Here is a 12550-nt window from a genome sequence, read left to right on the forward strand (position 1 = left end):
ATTTTTTATAAAAATTATCAGAAAAAGAGTCATTTGTGATAAAGTTGAGCCTTTCTGTCTATTTTTATCGTTGCAATAATATGGAAGGGCTACAAGTTCGACTTTCTAATCTGGTCATTAAACGCAAAGGAAAACTACTTCGAGGTTCTTTGTTTCACCATATAGTAATTTCAACAATTCAATTAAATTATACTTGATAACATTTTGAAATAATATTAGTATACGTAGTATTAATAAATGTATCCTCGTCCTAACCTAACAGAAACGTCTAGAGAAATGAGAGATTCAACTAAACATGAATATTATTCTTCCTCAGACACATAAGTCAATGGGAGAGCTTCCAAATCCGACTCGAATTAAGTCCCAGCAAATTAGCATAGAATCAAGGTAATCCAAATGAGATATAGCACAACTTACCTAAAGTACGCTTTAGGTGTCTTCCAAGGAATCTAAGGAAAACAATATCATATAAATACGTCTAAAAATCGTACAATCGAGGTGCATACACACATTTTCTGCAATACTTTCAATCTTTTAGTACTCCATCTTACATTCTATTAACTTTGGCATTGGAGTGGGATTGCAGGTAAAAAATAATTTGCGATCGAAATCCTTGTAGCATTCATATGATTAACCTTTAATGTAATATAGGGGAACTTTACTAAAAAGCCTTAGTGTAGATAAAGAAATGATGTAACTTGTATTATTTATTTTCGACTATCTTTGGAGATAGGAAGTTGAAATAATAATTATAATCGAAAGTCTTTATTTGGGGAGTGTACGAGGCCATTCATTGGTTGAGTTTTCTGAGTGTGTTGGCATTCTAGGTCCAGGGGACCTACATGTCCATCGTGCCCCTAATTTGCCTATGTGTGAAGGTTGACACATTCTATTATTTGATATGGGCCTTTCCATCGTGCCCCTAATTTGCCTTCACCTTTCTTGGACTAGGATGCCTCTATGCTATGCATCACGAGGTTGCCCAAACAGAACTATCGTGGCTTAACTTTCTTGTCATTGGATGACTTGATGTTCTATTTGTATGCTTTCATATGTATGAGGGCTTTTTCTCTTCGTTCTTCAAGGACGTCCAACTGATGTCTCATGTTGGTCGCATTTGCTTTGTAGTAGAAAGTTTGTCGAGGACTGGAAGCCCCTATATGCACATATGTGAGTGACAAAACTGTTTCCCCCGTGGCTATTCGAGGTGTTGTCTTGTAAGCCTATAATATAGTGTGCAACTGCTTGAGCTAGTCGGAGTCGAGTCTTTCCAGCCTTTTTCTTGAGGTCTTGGATGATAGTTCTGTTGGTGACTTCTGTCATCCATTTGTTTGTGGTTGTGAGATTGATGAAAAATGGAGTTTGATCTGTAGGTTTCTACAGTAAGTTTTGAAAGATGTGATGTTAGATTGTTTCCGGGTAAATTTCACCAATGGTGTACAACCTTTGTCCGGTTTCACACTTTGGTGTACAACCTTTAATTTGTCTCATTAATATGTACAAACTTATAGGTGACCTCCCATTTTAGTGTACAGCAGGTAAAAATGACCGGTCAACTCGAAGTCAACGCGCCACATCAGCATTTTTCATTATATTCATTAATAAAAGTGGGACCCACAAATCATAAACAAATTAATTTTATGTATTTCTCTTTTTTACCCTTATACATTCATCTTCTTCCCTCTATTTATTTTTCTCTCTCTAACTTTCCTCTCTCTAACCTTTCTCTCTTTAAATCTGACTCTAATGCATTTAATATTAACAAGAACATAATTTATACAACATTAGTAAATGTTGGAACAAAAAAAATAGCAGATAGGCATCCAAACTTAATACATTTCAAATAGAATTAGAATTAAAAAATGTAATTAGATAAAAACAAGAAGTTATTTCATCTTCATCCTGGAAATAACGAATGGTAAAGATGGAAGGATAAAAGGACAATGAAGCGTGAAAAAATGGCAGCCTTACACTTACACACTCTCACTGTTTTTCCTCTTCGATTTTCTTTAAAACCCTTCTTTTTTTTCTACTTGCTGTCTCAATTAAACACTCAATTTCTCTAACCATTCCTTTCCCCTCTCTCTTAATTGCGCCCCACTATTTCATTGCCTGTTGGCGGGTTTTTCTAGGCTCGTCCCAAATAAAATCCTTTTTCTTATTCCATTTCCAATTTCTTGAGGTTTAGTTATGGATCTTTAGGGGTTTCTGTAGCTTAAAAAATGCTCTATCTTAGGGATTTTTGGAGAAGACATAGGAAAGTGGGTTTCCAATTAGAGGTTTCCAATTACATCAGGTGTTTTGGAAAGTGGGTATTGTTTGTATAAATTATACAATACACACAAGAGTAGGCTTGCAGATTTTTGAGAGAGCACTTGATAATGAACGAGAACGTGATGAACTCATCAAGGCTCAAATGTAAGCCCATTTCGAGAATATCTAAAGAATAATTGAAGGAAGGTTTTGTCAGTATATCGAACATAGAGAGAGGGGGGAGTTAGAGAGAGAAAGGGAAAGATAATGAGAAGAGTGAGGTTAATTTTAGAGAGAGAATGAGAGGAGTGAGGTTGATTTTAGAGAGAGAAAGGTAGAGTTGGATTGGAAATAAGAAAAGGGGAAAGGAAGAAGAAGGGTATAAAAGTAATTTTATATTAGGTGAGTCAATTTTTGAATTTTTGACTGGTCAAACAGGTCATTTTTACCTGCTGTACACTAAAGTGGGAGGTCACCTATAAGTTCGTACATATTAGTGAGACAAATTAAAGATTGTACACCAAAGTGTGAAACGAGGCAAAGGTTGTACACCATTGATGAAATTTACCCGATTGTTTCCTATTGTCGATTATTATAGTCTGGGGTATGTTGAACCATCTCAGGATTTTCCTATTGATGAGGTGGATGATATAGGTTTAGGTGATGCTGGAAGCCGGTTCTAGTTCTACCCATTTGGTGAAGTGATGCACTGTGACGATTAGGCATTACCTCTGACGAGATACTTCGGGGAAGGCCCCTACTATGTCAATTCTCCATGTTAAGAATGGCTATACTGGGAATGACCTTCATGACTGATTCGGAGACCTAATCACATGTGCGAAGCTCTAACATCATCATTGGCCATGTAAGGTCAGTAAAATCCTTTAAGCCTAGCTTTTTTTTTCCAAGGCATCATTGCCTTCACGAGCCTTGCATGTTCCTTCATGAATTTCCTGAGGACATATTATGATTCTGTGAAGCTGATGCATTTTAGCCATGGGTGGATGAAGGATCAACGGTAGAGGACTTCCCCATTAACAGTGTATTATCCAATTTTCGCTTGATTTTTATTCTTTTGTTTTGGTCTGCTGGTAATGTACATGTAGAGAGATGTTGATATATGGGGTAGAACCATTCATTAATTATGTCAATTACCATGATTTTGAATTTGTCGATGCTAGACTCGATTCTTTCTTCAATTCGGTGGGGGCAAGCCTTTGATCCTTCTGTTGCTGATGCGACCTTAGCCAGTTTTTAGGCCTCAAATTTTTCTTCTCGGGGGATCCTCTAAACCTTCAGGTTGTAATCTTCCTGCTTTCCTTTGGCTAGGAGCTCCTTGACTAATGAAAGGTATTTTTTCATGATGTGTTCCTTGGCTTCGTAGTTATTGGCCAATTGGTTGACTACTAGCTTTGAGTCGCTTTTTAAGATAGCCCGATCAGACTTGATGATGTTGATTATTCTCATGCCAGGTAGTATTGCTTTTCATATTTAGCCACAATATTCGAGGCCATGAATTTAAGGGACATGACACACCTTAGTTTTATTCCGTCGAGCCCTCTTACTAAAAACCCCTATGTCGGCTCATTTGTATCCCGATCTTTCATCAATATAGACTTCCTAGATGTCTCTGGGGGTTTGGGTTCTCATTGCTGCTAAGGATCTCGACTACGAAGTCTATTAACCCATGCACCTTAAAGGCCATTCACGGCTCGTACTAGATCTCAAACTCGGTCATTTTCAGGGACCGTTTTAATAATCGACCAGATGTTTCTAGCTGTTGCTTCACCTTATAGAGCGGGGAGTCTATTTGAATAATAATGTGTGGCTTTAGAAGTAGTGCCTGAGATTTTGCGAGTCTGTGACCACCCTGTATGCCATATTTTCTAGTTTCAGATAGCAGGTTTCTACTTCTTTGAGGACCCAGTTGATGTAGTAGACGCGGAACTGTTCCAAACCTTCTTTTCGAATGAGGACCATGCCTAGTGACTCGTCAATCACACATATGTAGAGGTAGAGTGTTTCTCTCCCAAAGTTTCCACTGATACTGCTTTCCTCTCAGTCCATTGTTCTCTTATTTTGGTGTGTCTCAGTATGGTTAATTCGTTCAGATGTAATATACAATCTTAGTTCATTCTTCCGTTGCAATCAAATCAATGGTTTCAATACTATAAGATGTAATTCGAGAACCAAATAGTCTGCTCGTTACATATATGGATCAGATAGGGTTTAGTAGATTAATGAGTTCACTTTAAAATTACTATATAAGCACACTTATAGCTTAACTCTAAACTTAATCTCATAACTATGCTTATTAAAAGAAAAAGAGAAAAGTGGCCCTCTCTCCCTCTCCCAAAGTCGTTGCCGCCACATATCTCCCCTAAATCCATAGCTTTTAGTTTTCTGCTGATCATTTTTTCTCTCGGTGTGTTTGGTATAGTTAATTCATTATCTGTGATACGTAATGTTGATTTGTTCTTTCACTATAATCAAGCACTATAATCAAATTAACGGTTTCTGCACTACAAGAAAATCCGTAATAACTTACATTGGTATTCCATTGGTAAACTTCAAAAAGCCATAACAATAAATAATGGAGGGATTACAGTCTAACATATCCTAATCCCGAAGTGATGAGTAAGAAAAACATGATATATATGAATGTGGTCCATGGGGTGTTTAATTTAATGATGGTCATACATGTGAGATCATCAGTGCTGCATTCCAAAATTAATATATGAAAAACTATATAATATAATATAGATTCGTAATTTATTGTGGATTTTAATGTTGACCAACCAAAACCAATAACGAAATTAAGTTTATAATAAGTACTTGGATTTGAATTTTCAATTTTTTAAGAACACAACTCCGAAGTTCTCAACTAATTTCAACACCTATCATCTACCCAACAACTCGAATATAGAATTTAATTTGGTAAAAATTACAAAATTGAGTAAAATGGGAGATATATTTACATATTTAATTCACTTACTCAATCTATTACATATTTAGATTATTTTTGTGTGACTTTTCCAAAATACCCTTAATATATATAACATTTAGAATTTTTTTAGCCTTTCTTTTTTCTCTCTTCCATCTGACTTCGCATATTTCGCAATATGCGAAGTATGCGAAGATAATGTTGGGTTCAGAAGATAATTTTAATTCGCAGATTTCGCAATATGTGAAACCTGTGAAGACAATCTCAATTCGCGGATTAACTTTCATTTTCGCAGATTTCGCAATATGCGAATGTGTTTTTAAGCAGTATTATCTTCGCATATTGCGAAATCTGCGAAGTAGTATAAAAAAAAGGCATAACAACTAGGGTGCAACAATAATTCTAACATTAAAATCATAACATTATCAAAATTTACAACAAGATTTCAAAGTCAATGTGACCAATCTTGATGGAAATTTCTCCCTGTTTCAGAGAAGAATCCAAGAAAAATGGACAGGTTCCCATCTCCCCTGCATCCCAATACACCGTCTTCCTGAAAGGGATGTTATGTATTCAACCACTTTCACAAATATTAAATCGTGTTAGGAAGAAAAAGGACGATTTGGCTTTGCGAAAAGAGGATTCCGCGAAGTCTGCGAAGTGAAATGTACAAGAAAGATGACGCTTTTACTTCGCGGAAACGGATTACGCTAAGTCTGCAAAGAAAAATGTGACGATTTTACTTCGCGAAACCAGATTACGTGAAGTTTGTGAAGGTAAAAATAATGAACATTTCTCTTTGCAGACTTCGTGTAATCTGCTTTCGTGAAGTAAAATCGTCCGTTTCAGCCTCTTTTTCTCTCTCGTAGACCTTCACAAAAGCTCATTTCGCGAAGTGATTTTCAGGAAAAAACGAAGAGAAAACAGTAGATACTTACATTTTTTCGCCTTTTACAAAATCGTAACTATATGATAAACGCAGAAAAACAATGAAAATAACGTCGAATAACGATTTCTTCGATCCGCACAAGAAGAAAGAAACCAAAAAACGAGAAGAAACAGGAAGATGAAGAACCATGACTTAATTTTCTAGCAGTAGAAAGATGAAGAATCAAGAAATGAAGAGAGGAATAAGAGAAAGACATGGTGATGAAGAAAATGGTGCAAATTTCGTAATATAAAGGAAGAGAGGAAGATCAAAGGTATGGGAAGGGGAGAGAAACCATGCAAGGAAAAGGAAGAGGGAAAGATGAAAGATTCGAGTATTTTGGGAAAATCACACAAAAATAATCTAAATATATAATAGATTGGATAAATAAATTAAATATATAAATGGATCTAACCCAATTTTGTAATTTTCCCTCTAATTTGGTGTCAAAAGTAAACTAAACTAGTATAATAATTAATAATTGGAGTCGTATACCTTGGTCATTTTCATAGAGAGATGAAATTCAACATGTCCCTTTTAGTTTAACTATATTCAGTGTTTTAAAAATCGGCTGAGGCCGCCTAGGCGGTGATTTTTAGAACACCGTTCCGATTTCCACTAATCGGACGGTATAAATCGGTTGACCGATTTTTGGCCTTCTAGGCGGTCCTAGGCGGGTCTAGGCGACTCTTAGGCGGTCTGAGGCGGTCCCAGGAGGTTCTCAGGCGACCTTTTTGAAAGAATTGGCCATTAAATTTTATTTCAATTTTTTTAATTTAAAAAATATATATTAAATAGCAAAAAAACTTAAAAAATAATGGTAAACCATCAAATGAATTTTTAAGAATATTAATTTTATTTTACTTTGACACATTTTGTTATAAATGTTATTTTATTGAACTATTTGTTATTTTTTAAGAACATTAATATAAATAATATTAAAATATGTATATTTTTCTATCTTAAATATTTTATATTGTTATTTTTACATAGTATAATTCATATATTAATTGTATTTATATAATTTTTATTTAATAAAAAATAAATAAATACAAAAAATATAAATCCGATTAATCCTCGATTAATCGATAAGGGTCATGTCCCTCGACTAGCGCCTAGCGTCTTTTACAACCTTGACTATATTATAATATTTTACACACAAAATTCTACTATATTCTTCTTATGTATGCATTCTTCTGTAATTCCAAGCAATCGCTTACAAATGAGACTATGAACTATTATGAATCAAATTTAAATAACTAGGATGAGTATGCATAACAATCTAGAAATTTGTTAATATTGTGATTATAGAAGCTTATCTTGAAAAGGAAGCGATCCCGTGTAATTTTACTCCAAATTAAGTTGGTACTGTATTCTGAAACATAGATAATAATGATACCGTTATATTGAGATTTTATTGTAAGATTTAAAATTGTATATCCTGAAAACAGCTGCGATAGCTTAAACCTATATTGAATAATTAATTATTTAATCATGACATCATTGAACAGATTTCACTTAAACTCAATTGGACCCTTGAATAATATATATCATAGTTATTTAATGTGTCCTATTGTGTGATTACCGATTAAATTGAATTTCATAAGTGTGGATGTGCTATGTGTATACATGTATATAAATATAAGGTATAATACATCACTAGAAGTTGTCCATAAAAGCAGATTGACTCTCTGAATTTTGTTACCGACTCACCAATTCCTTAAACTTGCTTATTTCGTATTACCAGTTCCCTAAATTTGTCAATAAAAATAGATTAGCTCACTGAATTTTGTAAGTGTCTCACCAGCTTTCTAAACTTATTTATTTATTTAGTAACAACTAATCACAAAAACTTTAAAAAGGCAATAATATATTTTATATTATTATAATAATAAAGGGTAATGGTATCTTGATAAATAAAGAATAACCAAACTAAATTTGTTTCAGAAAAACCAAATGAAGCGGATGAAGGAATCAAATTGTAGTATTTTGGTTGAAGGTTAGGGTCCCATAATTACATTGGATCCTCAAAGTGATTTCATACACCAAATTACCAATCATTTGGACTTGTTTTCAAACAGATTACACCATTCATTTCAAAACTATATATTATATAACGTAAACAAATTCCTTTTATTTTTCTTTTCACATGAATCTTACATTAGGAAAGTTTATAATTTGTTTGCTAATTACGTTTCAAATAGTGTATTTTGCAAGTATTATAGATAAATAAAAAAGGGATAAAGTGTAAAAAGATTCTAATATTTATAGTCAGGAGCAATTTTACCACTGACATCTAAAATACTGAAATTTTACTCCTAAAGTAGGCAGTTAAGACCAAATTTATCTTTAATATTGACAAATTGAGTCAATTTAAGAAATCATTCATCAAACTGTCTTAATGGTCATGAATTTCGTCATCTATGCTTTACATGTGCAACATTTTATTATTCATTAATAACAGATGACAAACATATGATTAGAAGTAAGTTTTTTTTTTTTAAAAATTAAAAATTATATTGTCTTTTGTACGAATCGAACAAAAAAAAATTAAATAATTCACAAAATTTATAAATATTAATCTCAAATTCTATTCTTAAATTATAGAAAATATGAAATATAGAACAACTGATATACAATTACTACAAAATAAAACAGAAAATATATATTTTATAATAATATCTAAAATTGACTAACTTACGAACATTAAAAGTAAAATTACTTTTGGTTGTCAAAAATAAAATTATATTATTTTAAACGTTATGATAAAATTACTTCCAACGGTAAACATTATCGTTTTTTTATATATAATGCTTGTGAACCAGGATGTTCCCATAATATTAGACTCGCCCTACCCTACCGCCTGCATATCACAACCATTTTTGCAGAAAGAAAGAGAGAAAAAATAAATAAATTTAAACAAACAGACATATTAGTTGATTTAATTGATTGATTAGGTGTATAATTAAAATTTGTCTGTGCAAAATTACAAATAATAAAAACGAAAAAAAGAAAGTGAAATCTGCTAAAGAAGAACATCGTCTTTTGGTGCGTTGCTCATCTTATCTCTATTTATTGTCTCTTCTGGTCAAAATCATCTAACTTTTGTTTTTCCTTTTTCCTTTTTCATTTGAAAGCTGCTCTTTGTTGTCAATTTATATTCTCTTCTCTGCCACTATAGTAGAAATAAATACCTCTACCTCAAGCAAGGTATCCAATGCTAACAGCTTTTTCAGTTTTCAGTATCATCGTACCGTACGCCATTTGAATCTTTCTTTATTCTCTGCTTTTCGTTTTTTACCATTTTTTCCCAATCCCTTCCATTAGATCTCTTTATTTTGTTGCCTTCCATTAGATATCCTCAATTTCAAGAATTCTGTTCCACTTCTAGAAACTTTTTATTTTAGTTTATGTAATTTCGTTTTTTTGTTCGAATTTGTGATTTACCTGCAATGGAAGAAGCCGGTGCCGGTGGTGGTCGCCGGAGACTTTCGCTTTTGGAACAAATGTCGGCTGTTGATCATACCAGAGATCTAGCCGGCTTAACTCTGGAAGCTGTTTTAGGCTCTCAGAAGCAACCTACGAATGCCGTCGGTCATGTTAACAGAACACTTTTGGATATTATCCGTGATGAAGAACCTCATGGCTCCTTGTTTGGCCACAAGGATAAGAAGACCTGGAAAGCTTTCAGGGATAAACTCCGTCTTAAGCGTGCCGTCGCTGCTTGGATCTCTTCCGTGCCTATACCGGCTTCTGATGTTCCCATCCAGAGTTACAGTAACTTTAACTCCAACAATTTCCATAATCCAACCAGATCCTTGATGTCTCCCCGCGGTTCGGAACGATTAACCACCGTCTCGTCGGTTGATACCGGCGATTCAACTCACAGTGACGACTCAAATGATCAATCGGCCGTTTCTAGTTCTAAACCGCAGATGACTCTCCGGACTGCGTTTCGGCATGGATTAACGAATAACACACAGTCCGATTCATCGCGGTCAGATAATTCGTCTTTGAATTCTCACGTCGTCGGAAATGAACCTCCTGCACGATCTTTCAGATCGCAAATGTCACGCCACAGTTTAAGTAGGCACATAGGAGATCCTGTGATTGAGAGCGAGGAAGAATCGACGCCGGCAGTGGGTAGCCGGCAACTGTCAGTGGTTTTGGCAGAGGAGAGATCAATGTCAGCTAGGGAGGCAGTAGCTGCGCAAGAAGCGGCAGCAGCGCAGCAGCAATCTCCGGAGGAAGCTAATTTGACGGCAATCGGAAGAGCAGCAGAGGAGGAACCTGTGAGGATGTCATTAATGGATTTGTTGGAGGAGACAGATCAACAGATGGGGGTAGTAGGGCCCAGGTATACAATCGCAGATGACGTGGCATGCGCCGGTGAATTGGATGAAGAAGATGAAGGACCGAACGGTGGTGATGGAATAGAGCACACTTGCTGCGTGTGCATGGTAAGGCATAAAGGTGCGGCATTTATCCCCTGTGGGCACACCTTTTGCAGATTGTGTTCAAGAGAGGTTTGGGTGGAAAGGGGTAATTGTCCTCTATGCAATGGATATATTTTGGAAATTCTGGATATTTTTTAAGCTTGTTCCTTTGAAAACCATGCTTATTGTTCACACTTCACAAGCAATTTTCAGGTTCCTGTAAACAATTTATTTTTCTGTTCATCTCTGTATTTTTCTGTTTAGTTGTTTGGATAAAATTGTGGAAACGGAAAATCAAGAAAATGTAGTTCTCAAATTGACCTAAATTGCTCGTGGGATTGCAAACTTTGTTGTTCAGGCATCTTGGACTAGCCATCCCCTACAAGGTATTTGCCGTCCCCTGCCTTACCACTCGGCCATGCCATCTAGTCTGCCAATGATAAAATTGTTCCTGCCCTAAGAATTAGGGGTACTTTTACCCTTTTATCCCAATTTTAAATATTAAAATTCAATTTCAAAATTGAGATGATAAACTTTAATTTAAACTAAACTCATTCTATGCCTAAAATTCATAAAGAAAACAGTTTACCTCTGCAAAGAAAGGAACCCCAATTCATTCTACTGTTGTTTTGCTTCTTTTTCTCTCTATCGTGTTAGGTTTTGTGTGTTTTTTATTGTTATTTTTTTAATCAGTGTTTATATATTTTTTCGTATCTCTTTATCTGTCTGAATTGTATCTGCTTCTAATTATTCTTTTATTTATACTTTTTTCGGATTTAGTAAGGGCGGAAATGATTTATTTTATATGTGGATCAATAGATCTATGTTGTTGCAACAAAAGAAATGATTCTTATCCGAATGTTTGAAAGGATCTGAATGATGAAAATCGGATTGCAGTTACTCTTCTGCGAATTTGGATTTAAAAAAATATAGGTTTCATTGTTTTTTTTATTTGTGTTTTATACTTTTTATGGGTTTTTCTTGTCTTTTATAGTCATTTTTGATTTTCGTCCGTTTATCGATTTGGTAAGGTTTTATTTCTTATATTTTTTTTCATTTATGTTTTTCTCATTGTATTTATATCTTTTCATTTAATGAAAATAAACATTTTCATTAAAAAAAAAAAATCAGAGAGTATTTTTACCCTCAAGTGTTCAAGCTGTTATTGTCAGTTAGGAGTTTAACTAGATATACTTATATTCGGCAGGCCATAAAGTATTGGACCAAATTTGATAAGAGTTCCAGCAAAGATGAGTTAAATGAGCTTGCTTTGTGGGGTAACTAGAAAAGGCCGGATCAATTTGAAACCGGAATGCATGTGACCTTCTACTCTTTAATACATAAAGTCTTTTTCATCTCCACCAAAGACAAAACTCCAATGCCTAAACCTAGTTGTACACAGTCCCACCAGTGGCTATACATCTACTCTACACCTCATAAATTATTTAAATTTGATAATGAAAAAAAAAAATTCAGTTTAGTACTTCCTTTTAAATTATCTCTATTGCTTGCAGTTTACTTGTTACTTTTCACGACTGAGTTATACCGTTAGAGTGATTGTTAATAAATTTGATTTGTTATCAAATTTATTTACAAACTTTATTATACTCGTTTAAAATCCAAATTACTAATAAAATTAGAAGATTTTAAGTCACGGACGGAGTATAATTTTTGATTTATTAGAGCATCTTTAATAGAGGGTGTCCAAAAGAGTGACAGCTGATGTGACATCAGGTTTGGCAACTTTTAAAGAGTGCCTAATACTGGAGTGATTGTGGGTGCCAAGGAAAGTTACCAATTTTTGGCAATCTCTTGGCAACCTTGTTTATTATTTTTTAATATCAAAATAGGTGGTCCCTCTCCTAGAAATAATAAAATATGTAGTCTTTTATTTTTAATATTTTTAATAAAATAATAATTTATAGGATTATAATGGTAACTTTTCAAGCAATATCTATTGGAATATTTTTTAAATAAAGGTTGTCAAAA

General features: G+C 34.2%; 1 protein-coding gene across 1 annotated transcript; it reads left to right on the forward strand.

The window, feature by feature from the left end:
* The first annotated feature begins 9284 nt into the window (after nucleotides 1-9284).
* On the forward strand, nucleotides 9285-10877 carry LOC136228593 (uncharacterized). Its single transcript, XM_066017019.1, has one exon. It carries the CDS (start codon nucleotides 9578-9580, stop codon nucleotides 10718-10720), a length of 1143 nt encoding a protein of 380 aa, XP_065873091.1. The 5' UTR covers nucleotides 9285-9577; the 3' UTR covers nucleotides 10721-10877.
* Nucleotides 10878-12550: the final 1673 nt, after the last annotated feature.

This window comes from Euphorbia lathyris, chromosome 5 (genome assembly GCF_963576675.1).
Source record: "Euphorbia lathyris chromosome 5, ddEupLath1.1, whole genome shotgun sequence".
Lineage (NCBI taxonomy): Eukaryota > Viridiplantae > Streptophyta > Magnoliopsida > Malpighiales > Euphorbiaceae > Euphorbia > Euphorbia lathyris.